The 23,728-nt window shown below is 40.4% G+C and overlaps 1 protein-coding gene across 1 annotated transcript in view; it reads right to left on the bottom strand.

Moving 5' to 3' along the window:
• Positions 1-23,728, bottom strand: part of bcar3 (BCAR3 adaptor protein, NSP family member) — a 55,382-nt gene that overhangs the window by 8,667 nt on the left and 22,987 nt on the right. The window contains exons 4-6 of the mRNA XM_070832146.1: positions 20,142-20,184; positions 1,399-1,527; positions 119-244 (exon numbers count right to left, since the gene is read on the bottom strand). Of these exons, the coding sequence (XP_070688247.1) occupies positions 119-244; positions 1,399-1,527; positions 20,142-20,184 (298 nt within the window). The remainder of the gene's footprint in view (positions 1-118; positions 245-1,398; positions 1,528-20,141; positions 20,185-23,728) is intronic.

Raw genomic sequence — 23,728 nt, 5'->3', positions numbered from 1 at the left:
TAATTACACCACAGCCATGAACCAATCAGATTGTTTGATTTGAGCTATCTGTTTTATAAATTAGATTATACGCCTTCAGGTGTTGGTCAGTTTTCTATAAATTCATACATGATCTTACCTTCTTGTTGATTTTAAAGTGCTGGGCAGCATTTCGCCATTGGCAGGTCAGAACATAACTTCCTGGACTGGACAGCGAATTACGGATCAGGAAATCCCCGTCACGCTGCACCAGGTTTTCTGCAACCTGCACACACACACAGGCACACACACACACACACACACAGGCACACGCACAAGCACAAGCACAAGCACAAGCACACCGTGTTTGTTTATAGTCCAAACATTTCATTAAATCTAATAATGGAGGGCTGTTATACTGTTTCTGTCTTTATGAGCTCAGTGACGGCTGGTTTGCAGCTGTCATTACACATTAAGATATTTAAAGCCTCAACATATTACAAGTTTTATCCAGCCACAAAATCATCCGACAGATTTACTGTGATGTTTTATAGTTTAATTTCCATTTGGAGAAGACGCTCTTTGACTCATTTTAAGCCCAAACATATGCAGTATGACAAAGATTTCAGCTGCATCCTCTGACGGAAGATTGAGACTTTAGGTAAGAGAGATTTATCCACGACTATCTGTTGTGCAACACCACAAGATTTGGTTGAAAGCTCCAGAAAGAGCTAGTTAATAGGCATTGAGCTAAGATTAATTATTTGTATTATCAGGTTATACATATTTATTAAACTATCATGTAGCATTCACCTCATTGAATTAAGACATTTAAAAAAGCAAGATTCACAGACATGAGATTTAATATTTAATAAAAAAACGCTGAACAACATTTGGGTTTGACAGGTGACAAGCTGAAAATGTTTCTTTATCTTTTAATGCATCACAGTCTTGTTACATTTAGTGCCTCTCTCTCTCTCTCTCTCTCTCTCTCTCTCTCTCTCTCTCTCTCTCTCTCTCTCTCTCTCTCTCTCTCTCTCAGTTACACAGTTACAGACTTTAATTAAGCAAGTGTTTGTATAGGATATAATGGCAGTTTGGCTTAGCCAAAGGAAGCAGCTTATTAACAATGATTACATCTCAGAGCTGGCTTTCAGGGGGAACACACAATCTCTCTCTCTCACACACACACACACACACACACACACACACGTATGCACTATACAGAGAGAGCTTTTTATACACTGACCTTATGTTATAACCCCGGCTCTGCTGCTGAGGCCACTATTTCAGCTACAATCTTTCTGTAAGCACTGTGTGTGCAGTATTCCAGTCTAATAATAGGTGATCTGGTTCAACAAGTTTTTAACCAGGCTTTTAAAGGGAGGGACTCATGACTCAGATTATATGTGTGAGTGTGTGTGAGTGTGAGTGTGTTACCTGTCTGGGGATCGCTCCGTGGTACCATGCATGACTTCTCGGCTCTTCGCAGTTCATCTTAAGTTCTTCCTCCAGCTCTCTGCGAAGTTTCTCTGAAGGGCAGTCAAGGATGAACTGATCTCTGGAGAACTGCAACAAAAGATTTACAAAAACAGAACTCAATCCACTTCATCCAGTCATCCATCGGGCCGACGACGGCTAATGTTGAACATTACACTGAAGGCTGAATCTCAAAACCTCAAGACAAATTGACAATAATCATAAAAGTTCAACGGTTCCTTATTTCCTAAAAGCAAACAGCTATTATGTCAGAGCTCAAATCCACAGGAAGAGCAAGGACAAATATTGTTTCTGTGACTCCAGACACCATTGAAGAAATAAAAGGTAAAGCAGCAAGTGCATGGCAGAAAAGGTAAAGGTAAAAAAAACACAACAACAAACCAGAACAGGTGATGTGACTGTTCTTCATGGTGTAACACACTGGTTTAGCTTCCAGCCCCTATAAACTGCCACTGTGTCTGATTGTGACTCCTCATTTGCTACTGCATTCGTCAGTGGGCTCTAACCAAGTTTCTAAATACACAACAAGTTCTAGTAATTCATCTTATAGAGTTACATATATAAACAAACATATCCATCATGTAGCTCCTCTGTTAGGAATCACTCCAAACCACGTAGCAGCAACAGCACTTGATTCAGTCCTCAGTTACACAAAGCTAAAGCTAATGTTCCACATACTTACTTTGTCAGCTGTGTATTTTCCTATGATAGTTAGTAAATACGTTTATTAGTACAATGCTACAACCACCACTACTATTACTACTACTATAACTACTACTATTACCGTGACTTAAGGGTGTGGGGGTGGAAAATCTTTTTTTAAGTGGTCATAACAGAAATAAAAGCTTTCCTAAACAAGCAGCCGTGAGTTTTTCTTTTAAAAAAGTCATACAGAACTTAAAATAAAGCATTGACACACATTGAATGAAGGTCATCCATAACATGGGAAATGTCGAAGCTGGAGAATGACGACAGGTGACAGGCAGAGAGAGACGGATTTAATAGGTTAATCGTACTGAGACACCTGACAGATGAGTCAAGTGATTGATCAGTCAGTTTAATCCCAGCAGCCCGTTCATGAACTGAAAAGTGAAGGACAGAAAGATCTGCAGGATGCAGAGTCAGCGCAAACACTTACAACACACACACACACACACACAACCCAAACACACACACTTACATGACAGCTGCTGGGTCTCTGCATCGCTCCCTCTTTCTGCTTTCCCTCAACACACACTTCATAGTAAACATGTACAAACTGTGGTTTTTATCTTAACAGCGCACTTTCAAACACTTTCTCTCAAACAACATACTCACACACACACACACACACAGACACCGTCTCTCCCTGTCCTCAGTGATTTTCCTCTGTTGGATTTTAACCTGGTGCCTCCTAATGTGACATCATCATCCTGACCCCACCCACCTGCCCGGACCTGCTGCCATACACACCCTTACCTGACGTAGATAAACACACACACATATGCAGACACTTGCATGAACTTTCCCTGAGCGCTGACAGGTGAAACCTTTCATTACACGTAGTTAGTAGTTTATACTGAATTAGCATTTCTTCTGTGGTCAGTGTTTCAGTGGTGTCAGGGTTAATGATGCTGCGAATAAAGAATCTATCAGAGACAAATAATAACAATAACAACAACTGGTTTTAAAGCTTTTTGGTAAGTTGTACAGAAGTGGTGCAGTCACAGCAGTACAATGGATTTCTATATACACTGTATTTTTATTTTATATTCCCTACAGTCCAGCCCAGTGTTGTATTCATTACTAGTCTTTGACCTCTGACACAGTGCTGCATTTTCGGTGTATCAATACTATTTGGATTTTCTGATTGGTCATGGTAGTGACTGATCGATCAACCGCCAAGAAAGAGGCTAATCAATGGTCTTTTGTGTGCATATGGCATCCTGTGTCATGTTACATTACCAGAACAGTCTGAAAAGCAGCAGAAAATGTATTTTAGCCACGTGAAAAAAGGCCCATTTAAAAAAAAAAACAAAAAAAAAAACAGTATCAGTTTAAGTGTATAATGTATTTAGAATATTTTCACCACATTACATTGAAATCAGACCGCCCTTTCTGGTGGAACTGAAGGTGTTCACAGCCACAAGGCTAAAGAAGAACACAGGCTAGTCTACTGCTGCGTCTATCTGTTAGTTTGCTTGTGTTACTGTGTGACTTTGGTGTTTAAAATGATTAATTTGGATCTGAACTAACATGGAAGTTCATGGATTGAAGCAGTGGTAGCACAGCAAATGCCTTTATTTTGCGAGGTCAAATGACAAATGCCAAAGGGCTTACTGACGGCAATGTTAAGTTATAAAAATACTCTAAATATAGTTTACACTTGATGATGTTCATGTTATGTCAGTTAGGTTTTTCTGATGGTTTTTTCTGGTTTTTCCATCCACAGCTGTACATTGCTTCACGTGTGTGCCGGGACTTCTGCCTGCTTCTCCAAAGTGGGGTCTGCTGACCTGCATCTACAGTCGGTGATACAGTGACTGTGGATAAGTGCCTCATACAATCCCACTTCAAATATCCTAACCATCCCTTTTAACACTGAATCAAGCTGCTTACAGTCATGTGAAACGAATGCTAGAACTGCCAATCTCACTGAGAATCAACGTCAGCTCAGCCAGGTAGGCTCGCACTTGTTTTCCATTAGGTGGCAGAAATCAGCAGTGAAGAATTTGACAGATGGCAAGAAACCAAATGTTGGTTTGGTGGTATTGGTACGCCCATGTTGTTATTTCTGTGATACTGAGTTAAAAGAAAAGTAATAACACAATAAAATGTCCTCTCTTAACGCAGCTTCATAAAACCTGAATAATAGTTTGAAAAAACAATTCAAAATGTGCTTCTAACAGCCCAACATTGTGGTGCAAAAGATGGCTCTACCGCAGGTGCTGTGCTTTGTAATATTATGGTAATGCTATGCTGTGTAGCCACTCATTTGAAATTTCTCCTGTGGAAATCACTGGTGCAGCTACAATCAGCTGCTTGGTGTAAAGAGACCTTTAAAAAAAGAGACTGCCTGAGGACGCCGAATGTTAAAGCTTCGAAGGCTTTGATCCAAACCTTCATGGATGAAGAGGTTCAAGGCAGACGGAGATTACAGTGAGCTACAAAAGTGCCGACATTAACACACACATATAGACACAAACATGGGAAGGGCATTACTGAACCATGTACATGAAATTGGAAATATGTTTATGAGCGAAACTGAAACCTTGCACATCCTTTCATCCCTATACCGTTTATTCTCTCTCTCTCTCTCTCTCTCTCTCTCTCTCTAAAGTCGTTATAATAGACCCCTCTGCCCTCAAGTCTCCACGTCTCCATACATGACAGGAAATCAGTGTATCCTATTACAGCTTCCACACAGAAAACAGGAGAGCAGCACACACAGTGGGCTCAGCATCACCACGCACATGCACTGATTTTGTTTGTTTGCAGTTTGAAATAGAAACATGAACTAGTGCAGCTGACCTGTGTCTTATGGCTGTGTGTGTGTGTGTGTGTGTGTGTGTGTGTGTGTGTGTGTGTGTGTGTGTGTGAGTGCAGCACTGGGAAGTACTTGGAGAAGCAGAATTGAGACATTATTGATTTCACTATATGGAATGAGATTCTGTGTACGATATAATTGTGTGTAAAAGTCGATTGGCCATATTAGAGTATATTTTTTCTATTTCAACTTGAATACTTGACTGAATAAATAAATAAATAAATAAAAACTAATGAAAGAGACACGAAGATCTGAATTAAATCATCATTTTCTTTTTCTTTACTTTTCTTCTATCAATTTCTTCAGTGAACTGGCTTTTCGGTACCCTGTTGGTCTTTGGATCATCTGCTCATTAATTTATTTCAGTATTTCATTTTTCCATTTTGTTGTCAAAAAGTGCAAACTATATTTCTACAACAACACTGTCTACACATTACACCAGAGTATACCTTCGTACACTGAGTGGCACTGCATCAGCGACAATTTGGGTTTCACTGTCTTGCACACTTCTTTATCAATTATTCATAATTTTTAGGCTAAATGAAGCAGAAGAGAGGAAGGAGATGTTTTTAAAAGTTTAGAAGGTTGCATCATGTTTGTTTTGTTCAGTGAGGCACATCAGTGAAAAGCAGCATGTTAAAGCCCTTAGTGCAGCTTCTGGGTAGCACGTTTTCCCTGCTGTACAGGCGTTCCACAACATATTTAAGCCGAGGCTGGATGAACTGTCATGACTTCAGTTTATTTGGCTTGTATTGGAACAGTATTGTATTGTATTGTGTTGTTTTGATATTGATTAGAGGCACATCTGTGATTACATTCACAATAAAACGCTTTCATGCAGCCACACTGCCAACAGGGCCGATGAACAGAGGAGTGCAGCAGAGAAGAGGGATGGATGGCAGTGAGGAGACAAGGACGCATGGAAGGAGGGATGACCAGAGATGTGAAGGGAGGGAGGGAATAAATGTACATAAGGAAGGATGAACAGAGGAGTAGAAGAGAAAATAATGAATGGAAGGGGAGAGGAGAGGTGAAGGGGGAGAGGGAGAGGGAGGAATACGAATGCGATGGAGATGGTGGATGGGAGTGTTTTTTTATAGGCTGGCCTTTAATAAGATCCTGCAATATGATGTCATTCTGAGAGAGCAGCTGCATTCATACTGTACCAGTCTGTGCATATGGACCACAACACGGCAGTAACAGTGCAGAGGGCTGTACTGACCCTTCTGTCCTTTCCAACACCGTTATTTCCCTTCCTCTCTCGCTTCTCCTCCTCTTCTTCTCTCAGTACTTCCAAGTTAAATAAGTTTAAAGCTTCCTGATTGAGCCATTAAGTCAGAAACCTTCATAAGTAAATTACTATAGTGAAAGTTAAATGTCTCCAGTGACATTGAGCCTCGGTCTACTAGGGGTGAAATATATACTGAAGTGTGTTATGAACCACTTATTTAATGTATACAAATATTCCTCATTAATGCTAAAAAGAGAAGGTTAAAGTAAAGTGTTGCCCACTACATTTTAGTTACCTGGTAAAAATCTAAAAAACTTCAGACACTATAAACACACAGCCATATTTTGCTTGATGAAGGTCAATCTACTACTGGGCTGAAATGAACAAAATCTGAATGTCACTTTGGATAAAAGCGTCTGCCAAATGATTAAATGGAAATTTACAGAGGAGAAACATGCAATCCTTCAACCGATCTTAACAAAAACAAATTAAACTCCCTAAAGTTGAAGATATCAGGCTTTAACCTTAAAGCATTGCTAGTGATATAGTGGTAAGTGCTACTTTTACTTCAGTAACAGACGTAAGCTCCTCCTTCATTACTCAGAACTTACTCCCCACTAATATTAGTGTGCTGACTGCTTTAGTTTAAAAAGGGACTTGTTCAGATCATGCAGTTTCTTTCTCTATATTGTGTATAAAGATTTGTCAAAGCTCTATTTATATATCTATACTGTATGTTTACAATTGTATTCAAGGTTTTTGGCCATCTGGGACTGTGAATATAAATTAGCTAATGCATCAATCTACCTCACAATACTATATAAGACATTCAGTATTATCTGTACTCTACTTTGATCCACAGCCACCAGTTTGACTGTATATTCTCGAGCAAAGATTCAGCTCAGGATTGTTGGACAGGTCATCTACTCTCACTGTCACTATTTCTCTCCAGTGTCTAAAAACGCTGACATGCCATAAAAATAATCTCTTAATCGGCATTAAAGTGGAGAAGTTTTTAGACCAACAAAAGACAAAGGGCATTGTTCAAAAGTATTTCAGCTGTGGTTGGATTTTCTTTGGATTTCCTAGATTTTACACGTGGATAGAAAGTTGTTTTTCCCTTACTCTTGAATGGTTTGTGTGTGTGTGTGTGTGTGTGGTGGAGATGATGCGTGAGTTCAAAACCAGGTCTTTCTGTTGCTGTAACAATCAAGCCTCAGATGGCGAGGAACAATCAGCAGCACCGGACAACTCTGTAAGCTGCTTGTCCTATGAGTTCAGTGGGGTGAAGACAAATAACCTTTTAGCATTATGACTCAGAGTCCTCATCATCTCGCTCACACGTGCATGTAAGCACACACAAGTGGATATTATAATCCTCATCCCCCCCAAATCCTCCGTCAACTGTATGAAGATGAGAGAGCTAAAGGAAGCACTGAACCTCTAAGAAGATCCTTAGATGACACAACTGACCCACGGCTGACGTCCAGCATCGTTTAATCTGAGAATGTGCAGGACGAGAAATAACAAAAGAAGCCTTAAAGATTAGAGGAAGCAGCTCAATTTAAATTATGTTAACAGAAGACTGCAGCAGTATTTGTCCAATTAAAATGTGCTCAGCATAATAGCAAGCAGGTGTAAAACTAAACTAGAACGCTACTAGAAAACAATATAGGAGTTTCTTTTGCTGCTCCATTTGCAAAGATTTGAATCCAAAATAATTATTTTATAGCATCCTCACAGTAATTAATGTATCACATTATTTTCTGTGAATTAAATACTGTACACTAATCCCCATGTGTGACTAACAGTTACTGTCATTGTTGATTAATCTGTCGTTATTGCCTTGATTATTTGATTGGTTGTTTGATCTATAAAATGAAAAACATCAATCACTGTTTCCCAAAGCCTACGCTGACATCATCAAATGCCTCGGCTTGTCCACAACCCAAAGATATGAGATATAAGATCCAAGATATTTAGTTTATTGTCGTAGAAGAGTGAAGAATTACGCTTTTTTTTTCTTTAAAAAATGACACAACCCAATTAATCAATTATCAAATTAGTTGCAGATTAACTCCAGCTGTTGAGAGTTGATATCTAATCCATTAATCGTTAATCACCAGGAGTGAGGTGTCATTGCATTTACAGGATCACTTTTGCGGTGGAATCAGGGAATACAGCTCCTCAGCATGTGTCTTAAAATCATAAATAACAACTCCACAACAGGTTACTGCAGGTTTAAATTACATGGTATATTTTTTTTCTAGTTTTCCCATTGAGAGATCAAATGGTTTTCACAAGAGCCATCATCATCATCATCATCATCATTGAAATAACAGTTTGGTCTGCTGTTTATGTGGTATTTCCTCTTCTCTCTCTCTCTCTCTCTCTAGTTTACTCCCTTTCAGTTTCTGTCCCTCCCCCCTACTTGTGGCACTCCATGTTTCTCGCTGTCTCGAGCTACTGTGTGCATCCATCCAGCTGTCAAATTAACTCGGGATAAAGTTTTGAAGAGTCACAACATGAATGCAAACCGTCAGTGGTGCAGCTACTTTGGAAAATACATCCACAATCACTTCATGATTATTCAGCAGAAACCTTTTCATTATCTCCAGAGAGAATATGAAATTTTCTGCAATGCTGAGGGAATTCTGCGAAATCTTATTTCTGCTATTCAGCTTTTTTTTTAGTTAGAACAATCTGATAATAACTGAAGAGGCGCACAACTACATTTGATTGGACGGACAGACTGATGTAGGCTAATAACGCTCAATGTTGTTTCTTGCTGGATCTCTGCATCTTGGCTCCACGTTCCCTGGGTCCCCACCTTTCCTGTTTACACACAACTAAAAAGATGCTTCTTCCTGTGTTTAGATCAGGAGGCATCTGACTGGTCGGTCTGGGACATCTACAGAGGGATCATCATTAGGACCATCTCTGAGATACCGTTGTATGTGTGTGTCTGTCTCTAACAATAAATCTAGCATTTGATATTTTATTTAGTATGTATTTAGTAACCACCAACGGTTTTGGTGATCAATTAATTGGTTTAAGTCATTTTTTTACTTACTTTTTTAATCATTTTCTGATCCTAGTGACCCAAATATAAATATTTTCTGGTTTCTGCACTCCTCTATTACAGTAAACTAAGAGCTAAAACACTCAAGCTCCCTGTTAAGTCTTCTTCATTGTATACAGACAGAAAAAGAAGCTTATACTGCAACAAAAGATTGATGATAGACAAACTGATTTTTCCATGTTACTGTACTATTTGTATATTTTTAGGTCTCCCACTGGGAACACATATAATCCATATGTATACGATGACTGTGCTGCTGAGCTATTTATAAAAATGACATATAAGATGTATATTATAATCTGCTGAATCTCCCAAGTTCCCTCTGTTGATTAATGCCTTATACTATGTTTAGTCCAAGGTAGTTTTGATACACAGAAACAAGAAGCTGGCTCTGATTGGTTAAATGGAAAGCTCCCAAAGAGACAGATGGAGGAGAAAAAGGAGGAGTGGGGGAAGAGAAAATGGAATAAAACCCCAGGCTCTTTGGACTCAAAAGCAAAGACATGAGGAAGACACAGATAAAGAACATAAAGAGTGGGTGTGTTGGGGGGAGATGTAAAAAGAGAGAGATAAAGGATGGAGGGAAGGCAGTGTTTGGAGGGAAAACATTGTTGAGAGCAATAGTGAAGCATGAGAGGTTGCAGTTCTTGTACCGGTAAACACACACATGGGAAGTTCAAGTCCCATTAACCATGTTAACAGGTCAACTCTCTTTGTAAAGAAGGCAGGACATTATCTTGGGATCATACAGGCTCAACAGAAATCTGGCTCAAAGTTTATTTAGACATTTATATGAAGCAGACAGTTGTTAGTTTGTCTGACACAGAGACTGTTGGTGCTGAAAGCTGCTCTTTAGCACTCTGACTGCTCCAGTGATAGGGACGTTCAATTATGAGGACTTCATATGAGTCAATAATATAAGGTTAGAGGATGTGATGAGTTTATTGATCATGAATCCATGTTTCCTTCAGACAAAGTATTTGATGTCTAAATTATAAGAGCAAACTTGATCTGAAGTTTCAGTTCATTGTTTTGAACAGAATTTCATTTGGCATATTTAAGCAAAATAGAGTTTACCCACTTGTCATGGAGTTGTGAGTGTTTAAATTTCCACTTCTCTAAGGCTCTCTCATTCATGTTGGCTTTACATTATTGATGCTCATTAAAGGTTCTCTATATGATATCTCAGTATCTCAGACCAGAGTAAATGTGCCTCTCCCTCCCTCCTTCAGCCGGGTCTGTCATTCGTTCTGTATACAACCACTGACTGACGACCTCTTAGTAGCTTTTGTGCTTCTATGTTAGCTCAGTAGCTTAGCTGAGTCTGTCGCTGGGCAGCAGTTCTGCCTTGTTTTCCAGCTCAGTTTCACTTTGCTGAACGATTCATGGACTCACATACACTAACATGCATGCAGACTGTCCCATCGACCAAAGCAAAGGACAGGGACTCAGGTTACAAAACACACAGACGGAGCGTGACTTCATTTTCTGCTCAAGTCGCCGTTACTCCACTGTATCTTTACACAGATACTTATTAATGTTCCTATATTAATGTTCTGCATGTCAGATTGAGAACCTTTAAAACCAAGAGAAAATTTGAACATCTACTAATCCATGTCTCTATCAATGAAGATCATGTGATATGGTTGAAAACTCAAGAATAGCTACTTAATGGACCTTTTGATGACACTATTTTGTCAGAAACCATGGGAGGTCAATCATTATCTTTAAAAATAATGTTTCTATCCACAGTGAGAACTTCTGACTCTGCTGATCTGTCATAGCTGACATTTGGTTTTGTCTGACTGGTGCATTTTTATGTTTTAGTGTTGATTTTTGTTCCATGTCACCAAAACAAAATGGAAAATAAAATGATTTACTATGAACGATGAACAGCTACAGTGGAAGCTAATGGGCACCAACTGTGTGTCCTTATCCACACACAGACAACATTTTAAAAGCAGCGGTCCAGGAGAAGTCCTGGCTGATCTGCAGAGGGACAAACCATGCAAGACCTGCCTGCTGCACCACTGCTCGCTCCATCCAATCAAGTTAATGGCATTCATACATTTCACTGACGTCATAAAGAAGACAAACTATCACAAGTTAGCAATTTATCGTCCTCATGAGGACGATCACCCTCATGCTGGTACCTCTCCATCTATAACTATCTCTGTCTCAACCTTGCCATCACACACTGCCTTGTGTGTCTGCCAGTTCTAGTTATGGATGAAGCCAGCTATATATCTCACACTCGCACACAGTCAGACAGTCACACAGTCAGTCATTTATGAGAGCGTCTGGTCCTCGTAATAAAAGCCCAGTGTTCAGCTCACAGAGGGAGTGAGGGAAAGAGGAGGACTATTCAGTGTGATTAGATTTTGCGCAGACTGGAGGTGTTATTATGCACTGTTTTCTACCATGCAATGTGGGGTTATGTCTTTTTAATAATGCCTTTCTCTAATGTCTCATTGTGGAGTGCCCGGTTTCCTGTGGTCTCTTTTAAACAACTACAACAGCTCCAAAACGTTATGTTATTAATACACCCACACACAGACTAAAATAGGGCAAGGCAGAGAGAGAGGCATGACAACACACAGCATAAAGCCTGCAGCATACAAGAGAGCACAAAAAAAAAAACTTGCACATGTGCACTTGCAACCACACTTGCCAAATAGGATTTCACACACAAGTGCGAACACGAACACAGTGATACACAGCATGGACTGTCAGTAGCATCAGCACACACACTAACACACTCTCTCCCCTTTCTCTCACCTTTGCAGTGATGACAGAGTTCTTGTGGTAGAAGCAACACAGGGCTGCTGTCAGGGTCTTGAGGTTGCATCGCTCCGACATTTTTGTTAACTGCTCTTGAGTACCACGATTAACAGGGTAACCAACCGCTGCCTGCAGCCAGCTTACTTCAGCTGTAAACACCAGCTCTAGTCACCTTCGCTGCACAGCCAGAGCATAACTTGAATGACTTTACCAACTAAAAAGTCCATTAATTAATCCACTTTGATGCTTCCTAGAAATACTTCCTTCAGAGTTACAAAAACTAAAGTGGACTAAACAGTTTCCAGTGTTGACAGATGTGATATGAATAAACTAGAACTGTCAGCCTCAGGTCCCAACATCCCCATCAGGTAGCTATCACTCATCTCTGTGACTCCCTCCTCCACAGTCCCCTGCAGAGTGAACCCTCCACTGCTCACTCAGCTCTGGAGATCCTTTCTCACACTTTTTTCCCCCTTTTGCCCCACCCCAAGCTCCATATATGTGTGACAGAAAGACCCATGTGATCTGGTGGAAGCCAATACTGTGTGGACCAACTGGGAGTGGCCCAGAGGCATCGCCTCTCTCTTGCTCTGGCTGAAAACACATGGATGATGGATGGAAGAATATATTCAAAGGCACATAGATGTCAGTACATAGTTTGCATCTAACGTGTATAATGTCTCACCTCCACTAAATATCAATCTCTGTTACTTTTGCTTCCCCCAAGATAATTTGAATCTAGGGATGAATCTAATGATTACTTTCATTATTCATTAATCTGTTATTTTGCTGATTCATGTATTAATCATTTAGTCTATAAAATAACATTTAAAGTTAAAAGTGCCTATCATCAGTTCCCAATGCACTCGTTGATATATTCAAATTGGTCCAAAAACCAAAGACATTTAATTTATTAATCACAGAAAACTAAGAAAAGCAGCTTCTATTCATATCTGATATATATATATATATAAAGGCCTATTCATTTTCCGCCTTGACTTTTTTCCCATTGAATCCGTGTCTTTGTGTCTGAGCACTCATCAGTGTAGACTGTCTGTACTGCACCAGAGATCACCAGTCAATCACACAGCAGATTCAACACCAATATCTCTTTGGACCTCATGTTGATAGTGTTTAAACATCTGGTCCTTCCTTTGACTGTTCAGCCATGGTTCTTTCACTGCAAAATACCTCGTTCTTCTTCTATTCATTACAAACAAACTAAAAACAGAAAAGACATCACTTGCTGTGCTGGCAAGGTTGTTTTTTTCAGAGGAAATAGCTACCAGACACTCACAACAACCATGTAAAACATGTAATGGAAAGTGGCTGTCGGTTCTGTCCCTCTTGTGTACTGAAATGAATCTACTATACGGCTGCATGAGTGTCTAGACAAGAGGAAAGAGTCAACTAGGGCTCTGTGTGTGTGTGTGTGTGTGTGTCCTGCAGGGTGACGCTGATAAATAGCTGGCCATTTGTGTTACCTAATGACTGCTGAGTAATTACACCCACGCAAGAGTTAAGTGCCACAGCTTTCCCACCAATTCACACACAGAGATGCATTACAGACCCATACACACACTCACATCCAGTACACATGGACACAACAGAGAGAGCATAAACTGTATAGAACATATAGCTGTGTGCACAACACAGAAAAGGACTAAATCAAGCATGGGTATAGAGTATAAGCACGATTACGTATACACATGAACGGCCACATACATCAACAAAGACAAACGCACGTTGAGGGTGACACACCAGCACCAACCAGTTAAAGGAATATTCTGCCGCAGGAAATCAAGCCACTAATTACAGCATGAACTCTCTTGAGTATCCACGAAGGAAATGCATGTAGAACATTCCCTGGGGCACCACACAGCAACACACACACACACACACACACTACTGCCAACCACAGCAGCCCCAAATCACCAGCTAGGCTAAATGTCCACCTTAAAATACACACATCCGACTCTCCAGGAATGCTCTGGAAAAACAACGAGGGACAGAAATCAGCGTGCTGAGGTTCTATGTTTTCTATTTCTATCTGTTTGTTGGTTCGATGATATAGACGACGGAGAGCAGAGCCGCTTCAGCAACTTCACCAACTTATGAAACAAAACGGGAGGGTCTGTAGTTGGTGAGCAGAGTTTGAGCTTATGAAGTATTTAGACCTGCAATGACTGAATTTTCTGGCTACTTAGAGTCAGTGGAAACAACCTGTGCAAACAACACTGACATACTATTAGATTTTAAGTTGATATGTTTAACTTGTTGGCAAACAGTTGTGTATTTTCACATCCAGCAGTCACAGAGCCAGGTGAATATATATGTCCGATGTTTAATCCACTTTTGGCTTAGTTTTGGCTTTAGTTTCTGTACCGAACTTTACAGGACATTTCTGGCTCTTTAGCTACTAAATGCTCCACTAAGTTCACCAGATAATCTCTAATTGTGTCTGTTTGTAGTTTGGTGCTGAGCAGGTATTGTACAATGTGATTTCTAAGAACTCCTTCGCTGAAAACTGCTGGCTTCTGAAGCCAAAAGTTACACTATGAGAGCAGTTAGACTGATCTAAAGCAGTAACGTTGCAAACTGACAGCTAAACAATGAGCTGAGACTGAGGTGATAAAGCTCCAGAAAGTAGAGGGGAGTTAGCAGACTCAGGTGATAAATCTCTGCTGGTTCGAGCAAACTCTTTCGTCATTTGATGCATTATCAATGAAAATATAGATTATAGTAATTTTAAGTTTGATGTTTTCGCTCTATAAACAAAACTACAGAATTTAATGAACATATTTACACTAAAGTTGAAAGACTGCATTGTTGGTGACACTAAAGGAAAAGAGAGGGACGATCGAAGTCATTAGGGTTCATCCTCTGGGGACCATTGATATCTGTATCAAATCTAACGGCCATCCGTTCAATAGTTGCAGGGATATTCCAGTGTGGACAGAAGTGAGGGACTGGCTGACCAGTTTTCATGCCATACTATCAAAGTCAAGTAAATAACCCTTTAAATACATCTGATTTCCTGACACTGGCTGGGAGTTCAGTTGACAGGAATGGGATTTTATGGTCGATCAATAATATGATATGAGCCACCGTATCAGCACAGGTGTCCTTCTGTACCAGTCAGGCAGCTTTCATCACGCTCTAATGCCAGAGAATAAATGTCACTGCTGTTCGCACCCTGGGTGAGTCTGGATGTGTTTGTGCTTGTGATGGGTCATCGATCAGTAATGGACTGTGGTGTTGGTGACAGTCATATTGATTGGTGCAACGTGATGCCTCCACTGTGTGAGCCCTCACAGCGTCAATAAAAATGTGTGCTGTCGGTGGGTGCAATGCCTTTCATGTGGATCAAGAGAGAAAGTTCAGTGTTTTCTGACTCAAAGTTAGCTACTATGGGGAACTGGAGGTGACTGTGAAAATGGTTTCTAAACAAGTATTTCTAATATACAGAAAATAGGAAAATGTCACAATTATTCTATTTTTCGTCACAGGGGGGATTAACTTTTTCCTCATACAGTATTTGTCAGTGTGTGTATATTCAGTAAATCAACTCAGATACTAAACATGATCCTTTTCTGAGTGTTTGGTTTTAAAACCAAACTAGTTCAACCCACTCTCTGTACCTTGAAAAATGATTCTGTTGTACAAAAACCAAGCCTTGGAAACAACATAAAGCTTATTGGGAGAATACACTTTGTTTAGGTTTGTCACCAACCCAGATCTAAACATCGCTCATTAACCAGAGTTACTATTTTGTCTGTTCTAAAAGTGGTAGACTGTTGATTTTCAAAAAAGTTGGGAAGTCTTTTATTACCTATACTGAAATCAGGAGTATAAAACTCAAGTTGCCACTGAAGACCTCACAGTGAATTATCATTATTCCTTTCCGACAGCGAAAGGCTTATATGCTGACAAACTGAATGATTGATTGGCTGTCCAGCTTATTGACTAGCAGACTGAAATGTGTCTGTCTGGCTGGTAGAGCTGAATAGTTGGCTAGCAGTGTGACCAGCTGGTTGGCAGTTTGCCTGGTTTAGATCTGAACTCGTGTTGGCTTGCTGACAGACTGGTATGATGATCCCGACGAATGTCACTCTGTTTGGACTTCTAATGGGCTGACTGACCACCGATCCATATACAGTGATGAGCCGTCTGTATCGTGTTGTATTACCTGCATTTGACCACTAGAGTGTACAAGAGTGCATCTTTACCTTTAAGCACTCTTCTAGGACTTAACACAGGATGTATCCTTAAAGAGATGAATTCATGGAGTAATGGAATAAGTAAACACGGTTTGATCACTAAATTATGAACATGTATGTGTGTATACTGCTGTTACGTGTTGTCCACTCTGAGAGTTGAAAGCTATTGCAACCTGAGACGCACACACACACAGAGCATTATTGTTTCTTAAAGCTCTCACATGAGGGTAGAGCAGCTTGATGTTTTGAAGTCAAAGACAGAGCTGGAATGAAAGAGAAAGAGCAAAAGAGGGAGAGCCTTTTAGAGAAGGCTGCCTCAAACACAGAAGGTCTTTCTTTCTTTCTTTCTTCAGTTGTTGACTGCTGGATCTATCTATTTGGCCCATTTTTCCACATGTTTCCACTCATATAAAACATTCTTAGGTATTATTCATTAAGAGTTTAACACTCAAAAATTCAGCTGATCTGTGTGTGGTTTTATCAAGTTTGATTGACAGTGCAGGAAACACAAGCAAACTTTAAAGCAAATTTTAAATGATACTTTTGTTGATTTTCAATTGACTTTGTATCATTACAATGTGGGTAGCAAGAATGAAGAATGTCTAACTTTCTTCCATGTTACCTGCACCCACAGCTCGAGGGCTGATGTTCAAACTACAGATTGTACTTCCACATTTTCTGTATGCCTGCCGTAAGAAAACGATTACTGATATGAACCAGAATACGGTGCAGAAGAATCATATAGGGGAGGAAGAAGCTGAGAGTCAAGCAGCACCTGCTGTTGAAGATGTGAAATGTGAAATTAAACAAAACTTCTGCAGAGCTGTTTGTGTTCATGCAGGTTCTCTTCACTCACAGTAAGAAGCTGATTCACAAAATGGGTTTTCAGGGCCTTAAAGACTCACAATGAAGACTTTTTGCTCAAATTACTCAAACAACATGCAACAACTCCTTCTCTGTAACATTTTTCTTGTCATACCCTGTGAGAACTTTGGACCAATCCTGGTTCCTAATTCCCTTCATGGACTTGACTGCCTGTTTTTTAATCTGGACAGATTTCCCCAGCATTATACCAAGTTTAGTTTCATGAGCCTGCATGTTCTCTTGCCTGTCAGTGTGATAATGAGAGGAGCTAACAGTACATGCCTCCACCTTTAGAACACCTTACTGTACATGTGTGACCCTGAGGAGTACATTTATACTAATATCTGCTGGCATTTCAGTGTGTTTGCTAATTGTTCTGCATTTTATGTGCAAAACAGCAAAGCTTTTATATTTAACCCACCATCAATCACCCCAAAGAGGCTCTTCATTGTGAATTTGACCCCATCTGATCTGTTGTTTCTACTTCCTTTCGGTGACGGAAACAGCTAACCGAACAATAAGCAGAATTTAGACATCAAACAGCTGTGTAAATGAGACTGTCCACGAGGAGAGACACTGGCATGCAGTCAGACAAGAGAGGGATATCTTTATATGATTGTTCTCCACAGACACTTCCTTCCCTGCATACATCCATCCTACACACTTGCACTGTACATAATCAATGGCCCAATCTCACTAAACAATACAAGGCTCACCGCACTGTTACTGCACTTTTGACCCTACCACAGGATATGATACGGACCACCTGTACCGTCCTGCTGCACGGACATATGTGTGTGTTTTCATCCACAGTGGAAGTGCAAACACACCTGGAGTGCCAGAGCTGACAGCTACACCTTCACACATATTATATAATATGTGGGATACAGTAGCTCCATTTGCGGTCTGCACACACACCCTGTTGACCCTTGAAAACAACCCTAATTTGACCAAAGAAATACACACAAGTGCTGTTTGTGTATGTGTGTGTGCAGGTTTGAGAGAGTGTGTGTGTGTGTGTGTGTGTGTGGTTAGCTCCCACATGTGCGACCTGTTCTCGTGGGAAGGTCTGAGTTTGCTTTTCAGACTGAGGTGTCAGCATCCAAACATATGAGCTAATAGGTGTAGAAAAGGAGTGATGGATGGATGTTTGGCAGGATGGAGAAAAAGAGGAGTTACAGAGATGAAATTTGGATTAAACTGCTCAACTCACTTCTGCATTATGTTGTTGTCTTGTCTGATTAACCCTGAATAACCCAAAAGGGAGCTTTGAATCACAGGTCAAAATAATTTAGCTTTACTTTGTTATAAAGAGGTCAATGAATAGTTTTTAAGCCTTTGAGACTTCAAAACTCCAAAAATTAAAAAGGGAAATGTAAAGTATGTCCACTGGTCTATTGGCTGTACAAACTGTTTGAGCAAACAGTGCTTTACCTGCTACGATAAGACATTCTTTGCATTTGATTTATCCTTAGAAGGGACGAAGGAGTACAGCTGGTACATCATTAAAGCATTTTCACTTCCAGCACCAGTGAGTTTCTGCATAAATACACACTGTTGAATAACTTATGTTGCTAAGTATAAATGTGCCTCTTGATTTCTGGTCTTTGCCTCTGATTCAAGTCACACGACACCTTGAACAACAGAGGAGTTACGGCAGTATGCCTCAGAATGTAGCTATTGTCTGAACAGCTGTGTGTAACCAAACGACTGATTATCCAGTGGACCCTACTGTAAAGTGGTTGCCTGACAAAACCCTGATTTTTTTATCCTCTTTCCAAGATTTCCAAGTGTTTTTCTGCCACTTGCTAAACTTTCTGGATTCTGTTAGAGTGGTTGTTTGTCTTGGCCCTGGCCTCCCATGGGCTAGGGTGGGGACTGGGGATATTTTAGATTTAGAAAAACTATTTTCAACTATCTCAAATAAGCTGTCACAGTTTAATAATGTTGTTTTAACACAAAATGAACAACAATTAGACTCAAATACAGCAGGAAATAACAAAATCATGACTTAAAATATCTGATGTGATCTGATCTGAACAATGCGTAGACAACAAGCACTTGGTGCCAACTTTTAGACCTCAGTGTTAAGTGGAAACGCTTTGGACGGTATTCAAAAAGTACTTAGATTTGATACCTGGCCCTAGCCTCTTAGTGTGTATGTGTTCAAAAGCCTGAGATTATAAGAATTTCCCTCACGATCAACAGGAAGCTGTACAGGGTGAGAATAATAAGAAAGACACAGACAAAAAGAGAGAGACATCATTTGTCAGCTGGATGATGTGATAACAGAGTGATCACCTCTCTTTGCCTGGGGAAAGCTGAGACGCAGGTGGTGTGTATGTGAATATGATTTACAGCCTAAGCACGGTGGCAGACATATGATTTAGAGGTGTGTTATCCTCGTAGCCCACGGGGAAATTGGATTCACTTCTCCTGTGAGTGATGTTTACATTGAATCCTGCAGATACAGCTGAACATCATTTCATATCCAGTTTTAGTCAAATTACTCTCCCTGATGGTGACAGATACAAACCAGTTTCTGACATTTTGACTTTACTTTATTTAGCCTGGCAAAGGTTTAAGAAAAATATATTGCAGTATTTTTACAGCAGGATTGAGATTTTCAATAACTGTTAGTATTATTTTTATCACAGGCACCGGTACTGCAGGTACCACTGATACTCCTCCCAACCAGATATATATATATTCACCGATATTGAACCTTATGACACTGTTGCACATAACCGGTCATTTGTATGTGTTTGTGCGTCTTTTATCTTTGTGCAGTACAACCAGTCCCACAGATACTGTGAATACCCTATAAATGTGTGCAACTACCGTGCAACATAGAGCTTTTTGTATGTGTTGGCAGGATTTAAAACCACCTCAATCCAGGTCTTATTTGCAGTGACAATAGTAGCAATAAGTTTTGTCTACATTCTCTAAATGACAAAGAGGTAAATTTGTTGCTCCTACCTTAACATAGTCCACTGTGGTGTCCAGGCCTGCCGCAGGCTCCCTGGGGAACACAGACAGAGACAAGGTCCGGTTTAGTGAACACATCTTGTTGCTGAACCGAAACTTCTGGGTGTTGATCTTCAGTTCCTCCCTAGAACGTAGCTCCTATTTCAGATAAACTGCTGAGCTGGTTGTGTTTAGTCCAGGTGGGTCCCTGACTGGTGCTGATGTTGACGATTCAAACACTGCTCAGCTCTTTTAGGAGATGATATAGTTCAGTGGAGGGGTGGCACTTTTTTAAAAGGTCCCACTGGATGTCAGTGGTCCAAACAAGTGTCCATATTAGCCATATGCAAGACCAAAAAGGTAGAGCTGCACTGTTAGAGCTAACTGTAATGGCAGTGCTGTCCCAGATTCACTTGGACTGAACTGCTTTAAATCTGAGTCTCTCTCTCTCTGTCCCCTTCGCCGTCTGTCTCTCACTCTTTCTTTCTCTCAGTCAGTGGTAAACATGTTCACTCACTGCTTGCCTGACTTGGCCTCCCTCCCTAACTCTCTCTCTCTCCCTCTCTCTCTCTCTCTCTATCCTCCCCCACCATAACACACATCGCAGCCACACGCCTACCCTTCTGAGTCCACTGACAAATTCACAGAGGGGTTAGAGCTCACACATGCAAACAGTGCTGACAATATTTCTTTTTTCCATTTCTCACTTTTTGTATTTTTCTTTGACTTTTTCATTACTCCAAAAACTGTTTACAACCACATTAGACAGCAGTTTGCCATTTTCTATCTGTGTTTCCGTGACTCTCTCTCTCTCTCTTTCTTAGACACTGTTGTTTAAAAGGTCAAAATGCACAGAGAACATTTTCAGGCATTGTTTTTTTGGCATTTTGTTTGATTTCACTGCATATTGTGCTCCTTCCAGAATAACTCACTCATGTATACAGCGTTACTTCCACTGCTGTCTACTTGAGTGTCTCTACAGGAGGCTTACAGCCAGGGGCTCAGTGAAAGAGGTATTTAGCTCAAATCCCAGACTACGTTAGCAAGGTTGGTAGTTTAAATCCTTTAAGCCAACACTGGTGTTCCCACGGGAATATTAGCACAGTTCATTACTTACCAAACCAAATATGTTTAGCTCTAAGCCCTCTCAGTTTTAATATGGCCCCAAATAATGAGTGGGATTTAGTTATGTAACTGAACAGAAGCCTCCATTCACAACAATGTATGGTCATTATTCCTGGAAGGTGGAGTGCACAGGCCTCTCCATCACCCTCAGGATCTACAGCAGATTCCACTTTGCAGAGCCCAAGAAAGCTCAGTGTATGGAAACTGATCCTGTTTCAGGTCTACAGATCACTAATCCAACATATCCTGACACCCCCCACAGTGTATCAACACAAATCTACACCGAGTTGTCCTCAAAACTAAGGTCATGTCAGTTGCTGTTGGCTGTTGTGTCTGATGGTGGCAGGAGCGCTGCAGAAAATGCTGATTGCTAAAAGTGGTTGTTTTTTTTTACTATTACTATTATTTTAGCTTCTGTGAGAGTTCTTTCTTTAGAAAGCTGGAAGTTAAAGTGCTCATCATAACAGCCTCTATTCAACACTTTATATTGATTATTCATATTTTGTCCAGTTTTTGATTAATCACTTTATATATATAAATATAGTTTATAAAGTATTAGGAAATTTGAATCCTCAATGTCCCAGTCCCAAGGGAATGCATTCAGATGTACATATTCAATGTTACATGCTAAAGAGGATAAAAGAAAAGAAATGCCATTGATTGGTGCATTTGAAAATAGTGCTGATTTTTACTTGTGTTTGGTGGTTTGTCTTACAGCGATAGGTGATCAGTGACCGGTGCTCATAGTTTAGCTGCTGAGGACGAAGGAGATGGAGGGGGGCAGAGAACGAGGAAGAGCGCAGGACATTTCTGTGGTCTCAAAGTCAGACATTCAGTTTGACACTGACCACTCACTGTAGTTGTATGTGTTCCTTCGCTGGAGACTGTGGGTGAGTGGACCTCTGATTGGCCCCAAACCTTCACCACACTAACCACCTGCTTCTTGTAACCCTGTCCGAGCTCTCTAGTCTGAGGTGGGAGTGATGAGGATCACCATATACCAGACAACACCCATATAAAGCCTTCTGGAGTTGAATGCGCTATAAACTGAGGGAAATTCCCTTTTTTCTTCAGGGAGGTCAAAGGTCAGGCTCACAAACGGGGCGGTAGCTGATAGAAAATCTTGTCTTAAGCCGAGGTCGTCAGGTGGAGGATGGTCTCTCCACCCTGCATCGTGATGGGTGTTTTTTCCCGCCTTTATTCTTCCCTGATAATGTTTAGTAAGCCTGACTACAGCACTAAAAAGAGCTGAAGCAAAGTATGGGTGAGAGTGAGATGGCCATGCATTCCAGACTACACAAGCTGACCACAGCTAACTTCGCCTTTTTCTGCCCATATTGCTGAAACAGCATCAGACACTGGATTTTTCTGCTTCTACAACCACAAAACTGACCTGCAACACAGACAACAGACGGAGCCATGAAGAAAGAGAGAGTGGAAGTGAGTGAGAGGAAAAAAATAACAAGAGTAGGGAGGGCAGAAGCAGGCAGCACTCGCCACAGTCTTTTTCTGGCTACTGTTGTTCTTTGCGCTTCACCACACAATACTCAGCACGACCACAACTGGCTTCAGCAAGGGACTACACCATATTTATGTGTGTGGGACAGAATAAGAGAGAGGGAGAAAGGGAGATAGAGTGACGGACAGGCAGTGGGAGCAATGGAAAGACTTTGCGAGCAGCATGCAGGGTCTGCAGGCAGCCTACAGAGGTCAGTGTGTTTTCATGATAAAGATCCACAGACTCAAAGTTAGTATTTGCGGTTTCCAAACACTGTACTATACTATATTTGCTATACACTGATCCCCATAGTATATTTTTTCAGCAGTTGGGATGCCACAAAAAAAGAATTCAAGAAATGTTTGTTCTGTTTTTTAAGCTGTTCCCAGAGCTGCCTCACCACTTTCTAGAGTCCATGAGGAATAGAAATGGAAATGTAGGGTGTCCATAATGGAATAGTTATAAGACAAACACTCAAAGGAAGACAGTATGAAATATTAAAAAACTGACTGGGGGAGCTACTCCAAGCTGCAATAAATTAAAACAAATTGTGAGACAGCTCCAGGAACACCTTAGCAAAGAATAAAGTAGTATTAAATCTCAGGAAAAACACTTTGCTGTCTGTTTGTGAAGCTTAATTAGCAGTGACTGTCTGAAGTTACAGTTTGATTCATACGTGTCAGCGAAAGTCTTCTGTCAGTAAAAGATGATTAAGTAGGTTTGTGTTTAGTACACTAACTTGGAAACCTGTATACTATGAAAATGATTATATTAGTATATAGTACATACTATCAACAGCTTGATTTGAAACTGGGACACAGTTCAGGTATGAGTAGCTCCTCAACCCAACAACAGCACACTCTAAAATCTAGTTAATTTAGTATTCTTAGTGCATCTTTAAGTAAATTTTTTGTTACTTTCAAAATGTAAACAAGCTACAAAAAGAAACCTTGTTAGAATTAGTGTGCTGAACAAA

The sequence above is a fragment of the Pempheris klunzingeri genome, chromosome 6 (assembly GCF_042242105.1).
Source record: "Pempheris klunzingeri isolate RE-2024b chromosome 6, fPemKlu1.hap1, whole genome shotgun sequence".
NCBI classification, from domain to species: domain Eukaryota; kingdom Metazoa; phylum Chordata; class Actinopteri; order Acropomatiformes; family Pempheridae; genus Pempheris; species Pempheris klunzingeri.
The sequence above is the reverse complement of the archived record's forward strand: the minus strand, read 5'-3'. Positions and strand labels throughout refer to the sequence as shown.